The following is a 19513-nucleotide window of genomic DNA, read 5'->3' on the forward strand; positions in this document are numbered from 1 at the left end:
TATTCGGTTCGGGATCCGGCCAGGATTCAGCCTTTTTCAGCAGGATTCGAATTCGGCACATGCAAATTAGGGGCGGGAGGGAAATCATGTGACTTTTTGTCACAAAGCAAGGAAGTAAAAAATGTTTTCCCCTTCCCACTCCTAATTTGCATATGCAAATTAGGATTTGGTTCGGTATTCGGCCGAATCTTTTGGGGGTACGGCAAATCCAAAATAGTGCATTTGATGCATCCCTAGTATTTGCCTAATGGATATATCACTTTGTTTCCCCTTAATTATTGGCCTAGCTTGCAGTTCCAGCTTTACGCAGAATTCCATTGTTGCCAGGGCTCTAAAGGCAATGTTACATGGATTATGTTGATCTCCAGAGATAGATTTTCACTATTAGCTAGAAGCTCAGCCAAAAAGCAAGACCGCACTGCTGCTTATTTTTAATGAGGAAGAAAACAGAACCTCAGGAAAAAAAAATCAAATGCAAAAGAGAATCAATTTTTCCATCACGTCTCTAGTTTAATGACCATTTTACGTTATATTCAGACCCACGTGACAAGATCATATTCCATATAGTGTGGCTGAATATATTTGGCTATCTACAATCTTTATAATCTAAGGGGAAAACCAATACTATACCTCCCAACTGTCCTGTTTTTTGCGGGACAGTCCCAATTTTGACAGCAGCCCACAGTCCTGGGTTTGTTACTGAACTGTCCCAACTTTTTCTTTGATCTCCTGCACTGAACAGCCAGAAAAAGATACAAAGTTTCTAAACGAATGGCTTTTGGGAAAGAGCCCAGAATAGATAGTTAGACACATTTGTAACTGTTTAAGATAAGCAAAGATACAATTGTAACAATTTAAGATAAGCAGGTCTCTTGGGGAAACTGTGACTTGCCGCTTTAAGGGCACTTCGCCTTCATTAGCAAAACTGTAATAATAATAACAGATACAAACTAGGGATGCACCGAATCCACTTTTTTGGATTCGGCCGAACCTCCGAATCCTTCGTGAAAGATTCGGCCGAATACCGAAACCGAATCCAAACCCTAATTTGCATATGCAAATTAGGGGTGGTAAGGGGAAAACATTTTTTACTTCCTTGTTTTCTGACAAAAAGTCATGCAATTTCCCTCCCGCCCCTAATTTGCATATGCAAATTAGGATTCGGATTCGGTTCGGCTGGGCAGAAGGATTCGGCCGAATTTTTTGTCCCTTTTTCTATTTCCAAAATGCTGGAAGGTATGTAATACAAAAAGTCAAAATCACAAAGTTAGCTTTATGGATTAGTTGAAGCATCTGAATCTTCAGAGAACAGCACAGAAGTAGAACAGACCACCTTCTTCAACAGGATTTATAAGTGGGACCACTGCTCCTTGGCAGGAATAGCACTGGGGTCACATAGCTGCTTAGCCGCTGTCTGTTTCCTCTAACCCTGCCATGTCAGTCTCTGAGTCTGCCCCAATGGTGCCTCGGAAGAGCAGGTGGAAAGCATTACTGCTCACTGGTGTTTTGTTGGGGTCCGTCTGGACTTGCTCTGGCTTCAGGGATGCAAAAGGGAAAGGTCCAAAAGAGAAAACCTGGGTTTCTAATTCTGCCAGGATCTGCAGGGAATACTTCATCTCATGCTCACTGTTGAGGAAAAGAAAATGTACAGGTAATAAACATCCTTTTGCGTCTGATGGCAGTGTCCCACCCAAATCATTTACACTCACCCCAAATCTCACCGTAACTGACCTTCAGGCTGGGCCCCCTTAGCTCATACCAAGGTTACAGATATATAGAAACATTGGGGTAACAGTCACCCTGCTATAGTTCCAGGGGTACCCAGGACACAAATAAGCACTCACCCCAAATCTCCCCCTAACTGACCTTCAGACTGGGCCCCTTAGCTCATAACAAGGTTACAGATATATAGAAACATTGGAATAACAGTCACCCTGCTATAGTTACAGGGGTAACCAGGGCACAAATAAGCACACACCCCAAATCTCCCCCTAACTGGCCTTCAGACTGGGCTCCCTTAGCTCATAACAAGGTTACAGATATATAGAAACATTGGGGTAACAGTCACCCTGCTATAGTTCCAGGGGTATCCAGGGTACAAATAAGCACTCACCCCAAATCTCCCCCTAACTGACCTTCAGACTGGGCCCCTTAGCTTATAACAAGGTTACAGATATATAGAAACATATACCCTGCTATAGTTCCAGGGGTACCCAGGGTACAAATAAGCACTCACCCCAAATCTCCCCCTAACTGACCTTCAGACTGGGCCCCCTTAGCTCATAACAAGGTTACAGATATATAGAAACATTGGGGTAACAGTCACCCTGCTATAGTTCCAGTGGTACCCAGGGTACAAATAAACACTCACCCCAAATCTCACCTAACTGACCTTCAGGCTGGGCCCCCTTAGCTCATACCAAGGTTACAGATATATAGAAACATTGGGGTAACAGTCACCCTGCTATAGTTCCAGGCATACCCAGGGCACAAATAAAAACCCACCCCAAATCTGAATCTCATCCTGTCCTGCAACAGGGTTGCCTTCAGTCAGCTTTCTACCCAAGCAAAGTCATTATATTACAGCCCAGGGATGTCTCACTAGATGTTGGACAGCACTGAATAGCAGTACAGGCTGCAGCACAGTCTGTAGAGCAAATACCTGTACATAGTGAACACTGAAGGGATGTTGAAGTCCCGCAGCAACAACAGAGTAGGAAGCCAACCTTCTGCCAGGCCCTGAGACGCATGGAACCCTGGGGAGGATAAAAGCACATTTGGAGATTTGAACTGGACAATGAATGAAGAAGAGGAGAAAGAGAAAAAAATATTGAGTATGAGGACTGGAAAGACCATTGTGACATTAACATTTCTTTTTTCTTTTTTTTTTCTTTTTTGCTTTTAATAGTTTTTTTCAGTAAAATCATTGAAATGTTCTTTTTTATCTTTGCACATGTTACTGCACTAAGAACTCTTATAGCATTTCCCCTTGAATGTCTATGTTAGTTAATTATCTGCCCCTTCAAAAATCTTCTTTTGGCTGGACATTGCTAAGCAACACTGTCAGGTAGTGAAGGGGTTAATCAGGCATTATATGGAGGATGCAAGTGTCACATGCCGCGGGCCTGAGGGTATTTTATATTTTGGGCTGAAAATAACCTGCAAATCTGCTGGGGATTAATAAAAGGGACAAACGGAGATTAGGGTGACAGCCCTTTCAGCTTGTTAAAGTGATAGCAGCTCAAACATCATAGGTGACCGGGACTTCTGCGTCTGTCACTCACCCTCCCATTGGTCTCAGTGGCCTAATGACCAATATAATATGTCACTCACCTACAGCCTAATGACTATTTACCAACTTCTCTAAATTCCTGCTCTCCCTAAGGGCAGAGACACACGCTCAGATTCGGGGGGAGATTTAGTTGCCTGGCGATAAACTGCCTCTTCTTCGGGGCGACTAATCTCCCCGAACTGCCTCCCGCCGGTTAGAATGTAAATCGCCTGCGGGATGGCAAACAGTGTGCTTCATTTTCCGAAGTTGCCTCACGAGGAAACTTCGGGCAACTTCGGAAAACGAAGCGATCCGAGTGCCAAAACCAATTTAGGTTCTAGCCGGTGGGAGGCAGTTCGGGGAGATTAGTCGCCCCGAAGAAGAGGTGATTTATTCCCGGCAACTAAATCTCCCTGAATCTGAGCGTGTCTCTGCCCCAAGGAGACGGAACTGATCAACATAGAAGAAATGGCTGCCAGGTAGTGATGAGCAAATAAATTCGCCTGGCACAAATTCGCAGCGAATTTCCGCGTTTCGCTGCCGCGAATAAATTCACGAAACTGCCACACAAAATCAGTTTGCGTCAACACTTTTGGACGCCCACGAACTTTAACGACAACATCAGCTTGGACGCGGGCGTCAATATCCGATTTTTCGTGAAACGTTCTTTTTTCACGATTTTTCCACAAATTTTTTCGCCGTTACGCGAATTTCGGGAGAAATTCGACCATCACTACTGCCAGGGTCAGTGAACCTCTTCTATAAATATCACAGCAGCCTGGGGTACTTCACAGGGGGTCACAACTGCACCATTTTTAATCTGCACCCAGGTATCCCATGCAGTGGTATTGGGCAGGTGCATCTGTTGTACACTATGGGGGGAATTCACAAAAGTGGTGATATTGAGACAAAATGAAAGTGGAGATAAAAATGTCAGATTTTCCACCAAATTCACAAACCTCCATCTCCACTTTTATGAATTTGTCTTTTAAACAGACAGTTTTTAGATTTTGTCTTTTATACAACAATTTATAGACATTTTTTCTGAATTTGTCTTTAGCTCTTACTACACCTGTGAGTCAGCCATAAATTTAGGCATTGCTGGGGGAGGGGTTTATTTTACCTAGGAAAATAATTAGGGATGCACTGAATCCTTCTGCCTTCCCACACCTAATTTGCATATGCAAATTAGGATTCGTTCGGTATTCGGCCGAATCTTTCACGAAGGATTCGGGGGTTCGGCTGAATCCAAAATAGTGGATTCGGGGCATCCCTAAAAATTATACATCATTTCTTTCAGGATAACCTGGGCTTTCTAAATCTGCCTACATGTTTGTGTAATTCCCCTTCTGTAACAAGATATAAAAGTCTAAATACAAAAATTATCTTAAAGAGATACTGACACCAGAAATTAAACCATTTTTACATCTATCGTAGTATTGACTTTGTTTGCTACTTATAATTTTGCCATAAAGTATTTGCTTAAAGGGATACTGTCATGGGTAAAAAAAAATTTCAAAATGACTAGTGCTGCTCCAGCAGAATTCTGCACTGAAATCCATTTCTCAAAAGAGCAAACAGATTTTTTTATATTAAATTTTGAAATCTAACATGGGGCTAGACATATTGTCAATTTCCCAGCTGCCCCCAGTCATGTGACTTGTGCTCTGATAAACTTCAATCACTTTTTACTGCTGTACTGCAAGTTGGAGTGATATCACCCCTCCCTTTCCCCCCCCCAGCAGCCAAACAACAGAACAATGGGAAGGTAACCAGATAGCAGCTCCCTAACACAAGATAACAGCTGCCTGGTAGATCTAAGAACAACACTCAATAGTAAAAACCCATGTCTCACTGAGACACATTCAGTTACATTGAGAAGGAAAAACAGCAGCCTGCCAGAAAGCATTTCTCTCCTAAAGTGCAGGCACAAGTCACATGACATGGGGCAGCTGGGAAATTGACAAAATGTCTAGCCCCATGTCAGATTTCAAAATTGAATATAAAAAAATCTGTTTGCTCTTTTGAGAAATGGTTTCATTGCAGAATTCTGCTGGAGTAGCACTATTAACTGATGTGTTTTGAAAAAAAATATGTTTTCCCATGACAGGATCCCTTTAAAGCTTTTACATTACCTGTCTGACTCCCCATTCTCGTCTATGAGGGGGCTGCCATATTTGTGCAGCAGGAGTCTGTTAGCATTAGAAACTTCAACTGACAGGCTGTGATGGGACAGTCAGGTTGGCAAAACAGGTGTAGGAACATCAATTTAAAATTATTTACAAAAATAAACCTCTCAGCAAAAAACGATCAAGATGACCTATAGGTAACATTCATATTTTAAAAAGTTGTTTTTAGCGTCAGTATCACTTTAAGTCAAGTGTCTAATTGCTGCTAAAACTAAATAAATTGGCTGCGAGGCTTTACTTTTGCTTTTGATAAGATATTCACACTCTAATTGCTAATATTGCCTCATTCATAAAGCTAAAACTAGTATAATAACACAAATGTGAGTTAAAAATTTTTTATATATAAAATCATATAAAATACACTTTTTGTTTAATCAGCGTTTTACCTGTTTTGTTAACAAGGCTTTTACACCTATAGGGTTAGACAGAAACTTGTGTCCTGACTTTAAAGGAGAAATAAACCCTTAAAGGGATACTGTCATGGGAAAAAAAAAATTTCAAAATGAATCAGTTAATAGTGCTGCTCCAGCAGAATTCTGCAATGAAATCCCTTTTTCAAAAGAGCAAACAGATTTTTTTATATTCAATTTTGAAATCTGACATGGGGCTAGACATTTTGTCAATTTCCCAGCTGCCCCTGGTCATGTGACTTGTGCCTGCACTTTAGGAGAGAAATGCTTTCTGGCAGGCTGCTGTTTTTCCTTCTCAATGTAACTGAATGTGTCTCAGTGGGACATGGGTTTTTACTATTGAGTGCTGTTCTTAGATCTACAAGGCAGCTGTTATCTTGTGTTAGGGAGCTGCTATCTGGTTAACTTCCCATTGTTCTGTTGTTTGGCTGCTGGGGGGGAAAAGGGAGGGGGGGTGATATCACTACAACTTGCAGTACAGCAGTAAAGAGTGATTGAAGTTTATCAGAGCACAAGTCACATGACTTGGGGCAGCTGGGAAATTGACAAAATGTCTAGCCCCATGTCAGATTTCAAAATTGAATATTAAAAAATCAGTTTGCTCTTTAGAGAAATGGATTTCAGTGCAGAATTCTGCTGGAGCAGCACTATTAACTGATTCATTTTGAAAAAAAATTTTTCCCCATGACAAAAAAACCCTACCCCCTACCCTACATAGACCCCCTTCCCCCAGCCTAGCAAATGCCCCTAACTCTTTACTTACCCCTCGGTGCAGATTCTGTCCAATGAAGTTCACAGGCGCCATCTTCTTCCCTTTGATAATCTTCAGAATGAGACCGGCGGAGCGGCGCATGTGCAGTTGGAGCAATTATCTGTTTCGCGACAACTGCTCATGGGCCGAAAATTGTCGAAGCTCCGGTCTCATTCCGAAAATTACCGAAGCGGCTGAACTCTGCTGGACAGAATCTACACGGAGAGGTAAGTAAAGAGTTAGGGGCATTTGCGCAGGAGGCGCAGCTAGGCTGGGGGGGAGGGGGTCTATGTAGGGTAGGGGGTAGGGTTTTTTTTATTAAGGGCTTGTTTCTCCTTTAAATCGGAAAGAAAGACCTATGGGTCTGTAAGGCTACACATTTATTGTTATTGATACATTTTATTACTCCTCTTTTATTCAGGCCTCTCCTATTCATACTCCAGTCTCTTATTCAAATCAATGCATGGTTGCTAGGGGAATTTGGACTCTAGCAACTAGATTGCTGAAATTTCAAACTAGAGAGCTGCTGAATTAAAAGCCAAAAAGCATAAACAATGAAAACAAATTGCAAATGGCACAGAATATCTCTCTCTACATCATACTAAAAGGGAATTCAAGGGTGAACAACTCTTTTAATTATTTATGCTCAGCAATGGTTGGCACCTGCGAGGTTCTTGTAGAAGACAGACACTGGTCAGCAATTACAGGTTAGAGACAGAGTTTCCCTGTAGAATACCTTACAAAATGGCCATGCTTTAGAGTTTTCTGTGCCCTTTAATAAAATAAATGGCAGCTTTGTACAAGAAAAAGGTATAACCCCGCCAAGCATGGTGTCCCGGTTCTTTGCCATGCCATTATTCCTTTAAATAATCCCTGTATAACAGTAGCTGGCTGACCCCTGGCTCAGTTAGGGGAGACTTCTCTGTTATTTACAGCATGAAAAGCTTGTTTTATTCAAGAACAGTGAAAACCCTCTGAATAGGCCCCTTACAGGATTGAATGAGTGAAAGCAGCAGCGCCTGCAATTGTGTCCCTCTCTAGACTGGAATGTCAGGCGTCTGATGCCCGCTGACTCTTTATACTATATCAAAGGACAATAAAAGGGATGTATGTGAACTTGCGTAGCTGCCCTGGCATGTGGCCTGCCGCCTATTGCATTGTAAATCCTGTGCGTGCCTGTGTCACGCTGTATGACGAAGGTCAGACCAAACGACTTTGTTGCCCTATTGCAATTCTTGTTGTTTACCATGTTCTCATAAGTAATGGAGACTGGATGTCTGACAAGGAGACGTTTTGGGGGGCTCTAAACAGGGGTAACTCCACTAAATGAAATTAAAACAGTTCAGTATCACAGATAAGCAGCCGTAAGATGTTGGGAATTTGAACTTGCCACCCCTATTAAAGTGTCATATGAGGCAAGGTTTCTACCAGAAATAGCACTCTTGGTACTAGCAGTGGTGATAATAGTCTCTGGGAAGGGAGTGTGACTGTAGGATAGCAGGTATAGTAGGGAGAGATTGTGTCTATAGTAACAGTGGGATAATAGTCTCTGGGAAGGGAGTGTGACTGTGGGATAGCAGGTATAGTAGGGAGAGATTGTGTCTATAGTCAGGGCTGGTCCTATCAAATGTGGGGCCCAATTGGGACCATGTTGGCGGGGCCCCTAGACAAAGTGTTGCCGGCTACTGACACACCAAGTATTTAGTAAAATAAGGGCATACAGGCACAAAATAGAAAGGAAAGGGGCAGACAAGGTAACATAATAGGGGCACACAGGGTAAGAGAGAGAGGGAGGAAATAGGAGAGTGGACTGGGCCAATTAGTTTGGGGCTGGGCCGATTCAGCTTGGGAGCAGGCTTGGTTGGATTGGGGGCAGGCAGGGCCTATCAGGGTTGGAGGAAAGCTGGGCCTATGAGAGTTGGGGGCAGGCTAGACCTATGGATTTGGGGATGGGCTGGACTCTCAAAGTTGGGGGCAGGCCAGGCAGCATCATGTGCTGAGGGAAATATTATCTGTGCTGCCCTGTAGTGCGGGGCCCCCCAGAGGTGTGGGGCCCAATTGGGCCCAATTGGTCCAATTGGCCTAAGGCCGGCCCTGTCTATAGTAACAGTGGATAATAGTCTCTGGGAAGGGACTGTGACTGTGGGATAGCAGGTATAGTAGGGAGAGATGGTGTCTATAGTAACAGTGGGATAATAGTCTCTGGGAAGGGAGTGTGACTGTGAGATAGCAGGTATAGTAGGGAGAGATGGTGCCTATAGTAACAGTGGATAATAGTCTCTGGGAAGGGACTGTGACTGTGGGATAGCAGGTATAGTAGGGAGAGATGGTGTCTATAGTAACAGTGGATAATAGTCTCTGGGAAGGGAGTGTGACTGTGGGATAGCAGGTATAGTAGGGAGAGATGGTGCCTATAGTAACAGTGGATAATAGTCTCTGGGAAGGGAGTGTGACTGTGGGATAGCAGGTATAGTAGGGAGAGATGGTGCCTATAGTAACAGTGGATAATAGTCTCTGGGAAGGGAGTGTGACTGTGGGATAGCAGGTATAGTAGGGAGAGATGGTGCCTATAGTAACAGGGGGATAATAGTCTCTGGGAAGGGAGTGTGACTGTGGGATAGCAGGTATAGTAGGGAGAGATGGTGTCTATAGTAACAGTGGATAATAGTCTCTGGGAAGGGAGTGTGACTGTGGGATAGCAGGTATAGTAGGGAGAGATGGTGCCTATAGTAACAGTGGATAATAGTCTCTGGGAAGGGACTGTGACTGTGGGATAGCAGGTATAGTAAGGAGAGATGGTGTCTATAGTAACAGTGGATAATAGTCTCTGGGAAGGGACTGTGACTGTGGGATAGCAGGTATAGTAGGGAGAGATGGTGTCTATAGTAACAGTGGATAATAGTCTCTGGGAAGGGACTGTGACTGTGGGATAGCAGGTATAGTAGGGAGAGATGGTGTCTATAGTAACAGTGGATAATAGTCTCTGGGAAGGGACTGTGACTGTGGGATAGCAGGTATAGTAAGGAGAGATGGTGTCTATAGTAACAGTGGGATAATAGTCTCTGGGAAGGTAGTGTGACTGTGGGATAGCAGGTATAGTAGGGAGAGATGGTGTCTATAGTAACAGTGGTGATAATAGTCTCTGGGAAGAGAGTGTGACTGTGGGATAGCAGGTATAGTAGGGAGAGATGGTGCCTTTAGTAACAGTGGATAATAGTCTCTGGGAAGGGACTGTGACTGTGGGATAGCAGGTATAGTAGGAAGAGATGGTGCCTATAGTAACAGTGGATAATAGTCTCTGGGAAGGGAGTGTGACTGTGGGATAGCAGGTATAGTAGGGAGAGATGGTGTTTATAGTAACAGTGGGATAATAGTCTCTGGAAAGGGAGTGTGACTGTGGGATAGCAGGTATAGTAGGGAGAGATGGTGCCTATAGTAACAGTGGGATAATAGTCTCTGGTAAGGGAGTGTGACTGTGGGATAGCAGGTATAGTAGGGAGAGATGGTGTCTATAGTAACAGTGGTGATAATAGTCTCTGGGAAGAGAGTGTGACTGTGGGATAGCAGGTATAGTAGGGAGAGATGGTGCCTTTAGTAACAGTGGATAATAGTCTCTGGGAAGGGACTGTGACTGTGGGATAGCAGGTATAGTAGGAAGAGATGGTGCCTATAGTAACAGTGGATAATAGTCTCTGGGAAGGGAGTGTGACTGTGGGATAGCAGGTATAGTAGGGAGAGATGGTGTTTATAGTAACAGTGGGATAATAGTCTCTGGGAAGGGAGTGTGACTGTGGGATAGCAGGTATAGTAGGGAGAGATGGTGCCTATAGTAACAGTGGGATAATAGTCTCTGGTAAGGGAGTGTGACTGTGGGATAGCAGGTATAGTAGGGAGAGATGGTGCCTATAGTAACAGTGGTGATAATAGTCTCTGGGAAGGGAGTGTGACTGTGGGATAACAGGTATAGTAGGGAGAGATGGTGCCTATAGTTACAGTGGGATAATAGTCTCTGGGAAGGGAGTGTGACTGTGGGATAGTAGGTATAGTAGGGAGAGATGGTGTCTATAGTAACAGTGGGATAATAGTCTCTGGGAAGGGAGTGTGACTGTGGGATAGCAGGTATAGTAGGGAGAGATGGTGCCTATAGTAACAGTGGATAATAGTCTCTGGTAAGGGAGTGTGACTGTGAGATAGCAGGTATAGTAGGGAGAGATGGTGCCTATAGTAACAGTGGGATAATAGTCTCTGGGAAGGAAGTGTGACTGTGGGATAACAGGTATAGTAGGGAGAGACTGTGTATATAGTAGTATTGTGGATAAAAGTCTCTGGGAAGAAATATGGATTAGGGATAGCATTTGTAGTAGAGATAGTCCCTCAGGCCTTTTCCCATTTTTGACATTGTAAAGAATGTAGACTGTACTTGTTGGAAAAAGGTACTTAAAGCCAGTGCTAAGAATTTAGAGTTTAGACTAAAGAGTTTAGACTAGCTAAGCACAGACTATGTGCTTTGTAGAAATCACCACCCACACAGATCTAAGCCTCATTCTATTCTGTAGCTCCAAATCCCTGTTGAATCTGTTTGTGGACGTCATCACAAGCAATACATTGGTGTCAAGTGCACAATGTATGTGATCTCAGCCCTGAGTTTAAGCTTCTGGCCTTGGCAGGATCCTGAATCAGGGTCAGCCTTGGATCAACAGGCATCAAGAGAGATTCACAGCTAAAGCTCTACACATGCTGTAAATACAAAAGATTTTTCCAGCTCCCCATAAAGTCATAAGCACTGATATGGAGATTGGCCAGGACTTGAGAGCTAAGACTGCACCTGTTTTGCTGCTCTTCTAAGAAACCATTTGAAACATTAACTCCACCAGTTCTAGAATCTAAATATAAGGCTATATCAGGTGGCTGGTTATCTCATTTGCCTGGAAAAGTTAGTACACAATATAGTTACTGATATTGAGGGCTGAGAATCGTATAATTTTACATTATGCCAATGGTTGCCAGTCTACGAGGCTGGCACACCTAAGGGCTTAGAGCAGTTGCTGGTGGCACCAAGCCTGATACTGTGCATGGTCATATTTGGCCTACTAAACCAAATTTAGGAACTGGCAAAGTTCAAAAACGTCTACTTTCTGAGACAAAACTGGGATATATGTAATATTCCCAAAAATGAGTTTCAACCTACCTGGATGAAAGCCCACTACAAGATCAGGTCTTGCTGCTTGTTGGCTCTCAATCAGTGTCTCCCAGAAGACATGATACAGTCCCTTGTATCCACTGACATAAACTCTGCCCCTTGGCCCATAAGCTACTAGGGGAGGTCTCATAACAGGGCCATTCACAACTTCAGGCCCCACCATTACCACCTCTATGCCTTGGTTTCCAGGAAACATTTTGGCTAGTTCATCATAGTCGGTAACTCTGATGTTCAGGGTCTCAGTATGAGAGGCCCCAATCACATGAACTGTCATTGGTTTAGCATAAGGATCCACATTGAAGGCATTAATGGCAAAACCAATGGTCATAGGTCTTGTGAAGAAATCAGTTGTCAGACGCTTGATTGATTCTCTGAGTTCAATATCTTCTGGTCTTGGCTTTCCAGCATTTGACCACAGGATCCCCATATATCGACATGTCATTAAACTGTCTAGTTTCTCCTCCAGGCCTTCTTGCATGGAGAACCAGTCTTCCCAGTTCTTCACCTCAGAACAAGGCTTGATCCATGGTTTTGTTGGAAATGGAATGTCTCCTATAAAACAAGAAGGCAGGGTCAGTAAAACCTAATGCTGGTGTCCTTCTGGTCCACTAAATAGGGCGATCATTATCAACCCAGTTACCTCATTACTGATCAAACCCTATAAGTGGCACTTTTGACTTTGAGGTCTTACAAAAAGTGCCAGAATTTAACCAAATCCTCTATTGCAAGACAAAGAACAATACTTATAAAAAATCTCGTGAGTTGTTTCTAAGTTTTACCTGTAAATACCAACCATTCTACCAGTCTGTCGATTGCTGCCAGCTTGAGTTTTCTGCAAAATTTCTTATGGGATGACCAGTTCTCTCTCTGGCATTCTGATCCACAGTAATATACATTTTGACACCTGTAGAAAGACAGAAATGTGGATGAGATGGGCACAAGCAAAATAATGTGAATCAGCTTAGTTAAATGTACTTCAAATGGTAAACCATAAATGAGGTCAGTATGAACCACACCCTTTGTTACCTTTTGCATCTTCTCATACTTCGAGGGTCTAGCAAGAGCGATGGAAGTTTCTTGCACTGAGCACAAAATTTGTAAGTGTCCTCCATCTTTTGAAACATATCATAATAGGTTCGGATGCCAAAATTTGTGGTGAAGTTGTTACCATTCACTGCAGACCTAAAGAGGAAGGGAGGAAGAAGAGACTGAAATGAGATAGCATGTGGAGAAAATATGGGACTAAAAGCTGAGTGTAGCAACCATTTGTGTGTCATCCTTATGTTATGATATTATAGAATTCTCTTAAGGTATTGTGCCTTTTTCAGTATAAGGTAGTGGTCATCTTCGATAAATAACTTGGTTTATGAAGGCTCATATTAGTTTCTTTTCTTTGATAGTGTTCAGCCGAAGAGCTTGTATAAACCTAGTGGATCAACTAAGGTGGCCACATAAGATAGAATATACTGGGCATCTAAATACATCCAGTAGCCTTCAAATTAGGAAGAGGTTGGACTGCTGCTCCCTTGATTTGTAGATGTAAGGGGCCCATCTACGAAAGGTGTGATTCTGTAGGCAAAGAGGAGATGAAAGATACAGGACTAGCTGGGACTGCAGGGAAAAAACAAAAAAGAATTGAGAAAGAAGAGTAACTGAGAAAAGAAAATGTGATGGAAAAGGGAAAAAAATGATCATAAAATAAAAGGGAGACGGAAGTAAGACATGAAGGATATAAGACAGAATGGGCAAATGAAGCCAAGTTAAGAACAGAGAAAAAGAAAAGAGACAATCTACCTGTACTCTTCATAGCTCTTCATATTAAGTTTCTCCAGAATGACGTTGGACAGGCCGGGCACATTACTGTCCATAGACATGAAACCAAGAGAGTCTGTGTAATAGCTACCGGTTGCAGCAGGCACCGATGGTGGCTTTTGTTGACGGTGGATGCTCTTTGTGGATTTTTTCTTCTGAGACATGGTAGCAAGATGGTTATGGCTGAAAGAAGAAAGGCATAACAGCAGTTATAGAAGTTTAGATGGATTCTAGCAATATCTAAGATATTAACCAGATGAAAAACATTTAAGTCAAAGTGCTTTGACTAGATCCACCACTTTCTCTCATGGCCTTTCATCGATTCCAACAAGCATGAACTTATATTCGCCACACAGAACCACACCCATACCACAATAACATAGGATTCTATAAGACTTATTTACTAAGCATGCATAGCTGACTCACAGTTTACACATAAACAATCTTAAAAATCATCCTGATCACTGTAATTAACATGGCCAATCAACACAGATCACTACTATAGACAACCATTCATTCTAGGATTTGTATTTGACCGATAGAAGGATACAGATCTCATTTTGCACTTTAGGAATAAAACACAGGCTAGATCTGTCTGGCATTTTAGGAGAACATGCTGCCACATCTGGTTGTTTAAGAACCAAGGATTGAGAGGACAACTTCTAGATCATTGATTCAAGGCCACTGTAGGATGCCAACAACAGATGAAGTGTCTGGTCTGGAGTAAGAAGAAGGAGGTTCCACCTCAAGACCCAGAGAGTTTTTATTCTCCACCTGTCAAACCTAGCTAATGTTAAGATGAGAATAGTCCTTTCAAGGATTGTTGAAGATAGGTAGAATGAAAAGTTTGAAATAGATGGTAAAGGAAGAATGATGGTAACAAATCTTGTACCCAACTTGCACCCAGATAAGAACAACAATGTGGTCCCCTCTGTGTTACAAATACAGTATCTAATGATGCACAGCAGCCTGACCTCAACTGATACCTGAGAACTTCCAGCTAAGGAAGGTGGGACCAGTTTGAAGGAGACAGGGGAGGTGTGGGAGGTAGGGTTGCCATCTGGCTGGTATTTTACCGGCCTGGCCGGTAAAAATAATGGCTGATCCCAATGTTATTAATAGGGAAAAAAGATAAATATATAGGAAGGCCGGTATTTTTTTCCAGAAAAGGTGGCAACCCTAGTGGGAGGACAACTTAAAAAGGCCAAAGCCAGCCATGCAGCACTACACATTGAGCTAACATATTTGTACAAAATGCATATTCGTATAGTATCTCTCTGTAAAGGCTACAAGAAAAAATGATGCATCTTTACATATGCCCATTGCTTCTTTCTAGGGCACAATAACACAATAGGAGGTCTATGGAAGGTGGATCTGCCCGAAAGACAGTGGCAAACACGGCACAACTAAAAGTAAAAGCTGATCCAGAAACTTATGATATAGTTATTTCTTTATATTTATATTTCTATTAGAAAAATACCATAGGGATATTTCATAAAATGTAGGTGTGGCGTCTTTTGAGACGGGCTATGCTGCCAAAATGTATATTCCTAATCAGACATAATGCCATGGAAGATAGTGTTACCCACAAGTAATTAAGAGCTTGGTGGAAGAGTGCAATTGAAATAACTAGACTGTATGAACTGCTGAAAGACTATTTAGATAGCAGCAAGCCATGTGAGACGGGCTGAACTGTGTTAATTGCTCACAGAACTATTCTTAGATCAAAAGTTTGTGTATCACTCACAGATATGGTTTGTCTACTGCTAATGCTGTAGTGCATAGGGGGGGGGTTCTACATATTTGTAGACTTCCTGTATGGTGAGGGGCTTTTTGGGTTCCACTTTGCCCCCTAAAACACCCCAGGGGATAGTCAAAAAGCAAAGACAGGGCAAATATAAGATGTTACATTGTATAGAATCATATTGTACAGCAGTGTACAACCTACTACACAGGTACACATCATTTTAATACACTCCAGCAATGGAGCTTTAACCTCCTACAGAGGGATAATAATGAATTATAAAGTTATTTTATATAAAACACCAGAGGCACAGCCTTAGTCCTAGAATTTTATATTGTAATCTGGAAGCATGACCATATACTGTAACGTTGCATGAGATTTATTGTACAACACCTATATTATGAGACACAACAAACCTATTGGCTTTTCCTGCCTTCCCCTGTCATTAACAGAATGGAGGTAAGAGCATTGCAAGCATATGGGAGCCTGTCTGGCCTATAATTAGATGCTTCCAACAGCTTTCAGGAATGCCCTGCCCTCAATAGACTAATGAGGTGACAAGCAAACCCTTAACCCCAGTGTTTAGTGAGTGATAGCAGAATGAGGTTTGGAGATAGTCTGGCCTTTATTATACCTCTCTCTTAGCCCTTTCAGCCTTTCCGTCTAACCCTGCCATACCCCAGCCATTCCTCTCAACACATGAATCATATTATATACTGTATACACATATCCTCACCAGTCTCATGCCTCTCATTCCCACACACATGTGAATCCTGCCTTATTCCTAGCTTACATTAGAAATTAGGGATGCACCGAATCCAGGATTCGGTTCGGGATTCGGCCAGGATTCGACCTTTTTCAGCAGGATTCGGATTTGGCCGAATCCTTCTGCCCGGCCGAACCGAATCCTAATTTACATATGCAAATTAGGGGCAGATTCATATGCAGATTCGGTTCGATATTCACCCAAATCTTTCACGGAGGATTCAGGGGTTCAGCCGAATCCAAAATAGTGGATTCGGTGCATCCCTATTAGAAATGCCCTAATATACAGAAAGAATAGAAAAGTTACTGTGGTGCACATCCATACATAGACCATGTCTCCCCAAACCAACAAGGATGCATGTCCTACTAATGTATTCATTGTTCTCAAAGTAATTTATTTATTTCTTCATGATATTGTGTGAGATTTTCCATTAAGACAGGATTTGAGAGTTGAGTGCAGTAGGTCAGTAGATGGCACATAGCAAGACATGGAATAGTCACTGTAATTATACTGCCATGTGTTCTGGGGGCATTAAACTTTACGTGAAATTCGCAATGTATTTATCTGCCAAGTGTTCTGGGGTATTAAACATGGAATTTGCACTGTATTTATCTGCCATGTGTTCTGGGGTATTATACATGGAATTGGCACTGTATTTATCTGCCGTGTGTTCTGGGGTATTATACATGGAATTGGCACTGTATTTATCTGCCATGTGTTCTGGGGTATTATACATGGAATTGGTACTGTATTTATCTGCCATGTGTTCTGGGGTATTATACATGGAATTGGCACTGTATTTATCTGCCGTGTGTTCTGGGGTATTATAAACGGAACTGGCACTATATTTATCTGCCTCATGTTCTGGGGTATTATACATGGAATTGGCACTGTATTTATCTGCCATGTGTTCTGGGGTATTATACATGGAATTGGCACTGTATTTATCTGCCATGTGTTCTGGGGTATAATACATGGAATTGGCACTGTATTTATCTGCCATGTGTTCTGGGGTATTATAAATGGAACTGGCACTATATTTATCTGCCTCATGTTCTGGGGTATTATACATAGAATTGGCACTGTATTTATCTGCCGTGTGTTCTGGGGTATTATACATGGAATTGGCACTGTATTTATCTGCCATATGTTCTGGGGTATTATACATGGAACTGACACTGTATTTATCTGCCGTGTGTTCTGGGGTATTATACATGGAATTGGCACTGTATTTATCTGCCGTATGTTCTGGGGTATTATAAATGGAACTGGCCCTATATTTATCTGCCTCATGTTCTGGGGTATTATACATCAAGGTAGCATTGCAATTATATGTGCCTGGATTGCTTTATGTAGCCTCCCCAAACGATAACATCCCCCTGCGTTATAGGGTGCCTGTCAAGTTGGGAATAACAGGGTGGCTTTGTGGTGAATATTGGCATTTTTTAACGTACGTATAAAGTTCGGAATGAGACCCAAGGGGTATACTTCTATTTTACCCACATTCTCCTGAATGGTCTACATATTGTTGATAAGACATAACTGCTCCGCCAGAAAGGCTGGGTTCTGAGACAGTTCTGGAATACTGTCAATTATAATAAGTCTGTTCTCTGACAAAGTTCGACAAAACCAGTTAATGGAAAGTAACAGGAGGATACACTTTTTACATGTTACATTAGTAAATAAGGGCTATTTACATCTCAAAGAAGCAAACGCACCTCCTATTCAAACACCCATCTATGGCATCATTCAGTGCCACTGCAAAAGTTCTGATACGACGCAGGTGCCAGTCCAGCAAATGAGAGAAAATAGCAGCCATATGACTCTTAATCATGTAATGCTGTAATTTATTATGCATAATGCTTGGGACCTGGATTATTCTGGATAATGGGTATTTAAGGCTAGTAAAAGATATTTATGCTTTATTAAACCCCAATAAGACAGCAGCGTTAACACCATTAACGTTTGCTATTGTATATAATAATATCATTTCTAGTAGGGCACAATGGGAAACTGCAATAACTTTTTCTGTTCATGCAATAGTATAATAGTAAATGAGCTAAACATTTTTAAAAATTAACAGAAATGACAATAAAATCAAGCATATCTATCATATTTTGCCTACCCAGCATGGGTGTCCGCAGAAGGGGCAAGAGGGGGCAGTTGCCCTACCCTAACTTCTCCAGCTAGTTCCCAATTGTTTTAAAATTTAATTTCCAATAACACAAAATGTTTTTTTAACTTCCCACCCCAAGGCCCAGGACACCCATGCTACCCGGTATATACTGTGACACACAAGTACCTGCATTATTCAGTAAGATTGATTAGGCCAATTGTAATACAGCTATGGGACCTGGGGCTTTCCGGATAACGGATCTTTCTCTAATTTGGAACTTTATGCCTTAAGAAAATAATAATCATGGAATTTTTAAATAAACCAAATGTGCTGCTTCTGCTTCCAATAAGAATTAATTATGTCTTAGTTGGGATCAAGTACAAGCTACTGTTTTATTATTACACAGAAAAAGGAAATCATTTTTAAATATTTGGATTATTGGGATAAACTGGAGTCTATGAGAGACGGCCTTTCTGTAATTCTGAGCTTTCGGGATAATGGGTTTCTGGTTAACGGATCCCATACCTATATTAGAATTATTTAGAACTCCCTAAACATTTAAGGGATTCTTTCCACCCAGAAAGTAAAAATATGTTCATTACCTTGAAGTTCTCTGTTCTTTTCTCCTCTTCCTTTTATAAGCTGATGGATTCTGATTTTGGATGTGAGCACCCAATCTCCCAGCCCTGCTCCACCCTACGTAGACTGGTGGGAAAGGATCCCAGGGCGGAACTTACAGCTGGCAAAAATTGTTAACAACTTTCCTCTCTATTAATATCCATGAGAGCTGTCTCAGAAGATTTAAGGATATATACAGGGCCGGCCTTAGGCCAATTGGACCAATTGGGCCCAATTGGGCCCCGCACCTCTGGGGGGCCCCGCACCACAGGGCAGCACAGATAATATTTCCCTCAGCACATGATGCTGCCTGGCCTGCCCCCAACTTTGAGAGTCCAGCCCATCCCCAAATCCATAGGTCTAGCCTGCCCCCAACTCTCATAGGCCCAGCTTTCCTCCAACCTTGATAGGCCCTGCCTGCCCCCAAACCAACCAAGCCTGCTCCCAAGCTGAATCGGCCCAGCCCCAAACTAATTGGCCCAGTCCACTCTCCTATTTCCTCCCTCTCTCTCTTACCCTGTGTGCCCCTATTATGTTACCTTGTCTGCCCCTTTCCTTTCTATTTTGTGACTGTATGCCCTTATTTTCCTAAATACTTGGTGTGTCAGTAGCCAGCAACACTTTGTCTAGGGGCCC

General features: G+C 42.3%; 1 protein-coding gene across 1 annotated transcript; it reads right to left on the reverse strand.

Moving 5' to 3' along the window:
- Positions 1-1253: 1253 nt before the first annotated feature.
- Positions 1254-19067, reverse strand: mss51.L (MSS51 mitochondrial translational activator L homeolog). The gene is made up of 7 exons (XM_018237067.2): positions 18862-19067; positions 13616-13816; positions 12848-13003; positions 12601-12725; positions 11810-12373; positions 2663-2756; positions 1254-1626 (listed from the first exon to the last, which is right to left on the reverse strand). Exons 2-7 carry the CDS (start codon positions 13795-13797, stop codon positions 1404-1406), a joined length of 1344 nt encoding a protein of 447 aa, XP_018092556.1. The 5' UTR covers positions 13798-13816; positions 18862-19067; the 3' UTR covers positions 1254-1403.
- Between the last annotated feature and the right edge of the window lie 446 nt (positions 19068-19513).

The sequence above is a fragment of the Xenopus laevis genome, chromosome 9_10L, assembly GCF_017654675.1.
Source record: "Xenopus laevis strain J_2021 chromosome 9_10L, Xenopus_laevis_v10.1, whole genome shotgun sequence".
NCBI classification, from domain to species: domain Eukaryota; kingdom Metazoa; phylum Chordata; class Amphibia; order Anura; family Pipidae; genus Xenopus; species Xenopus laevis.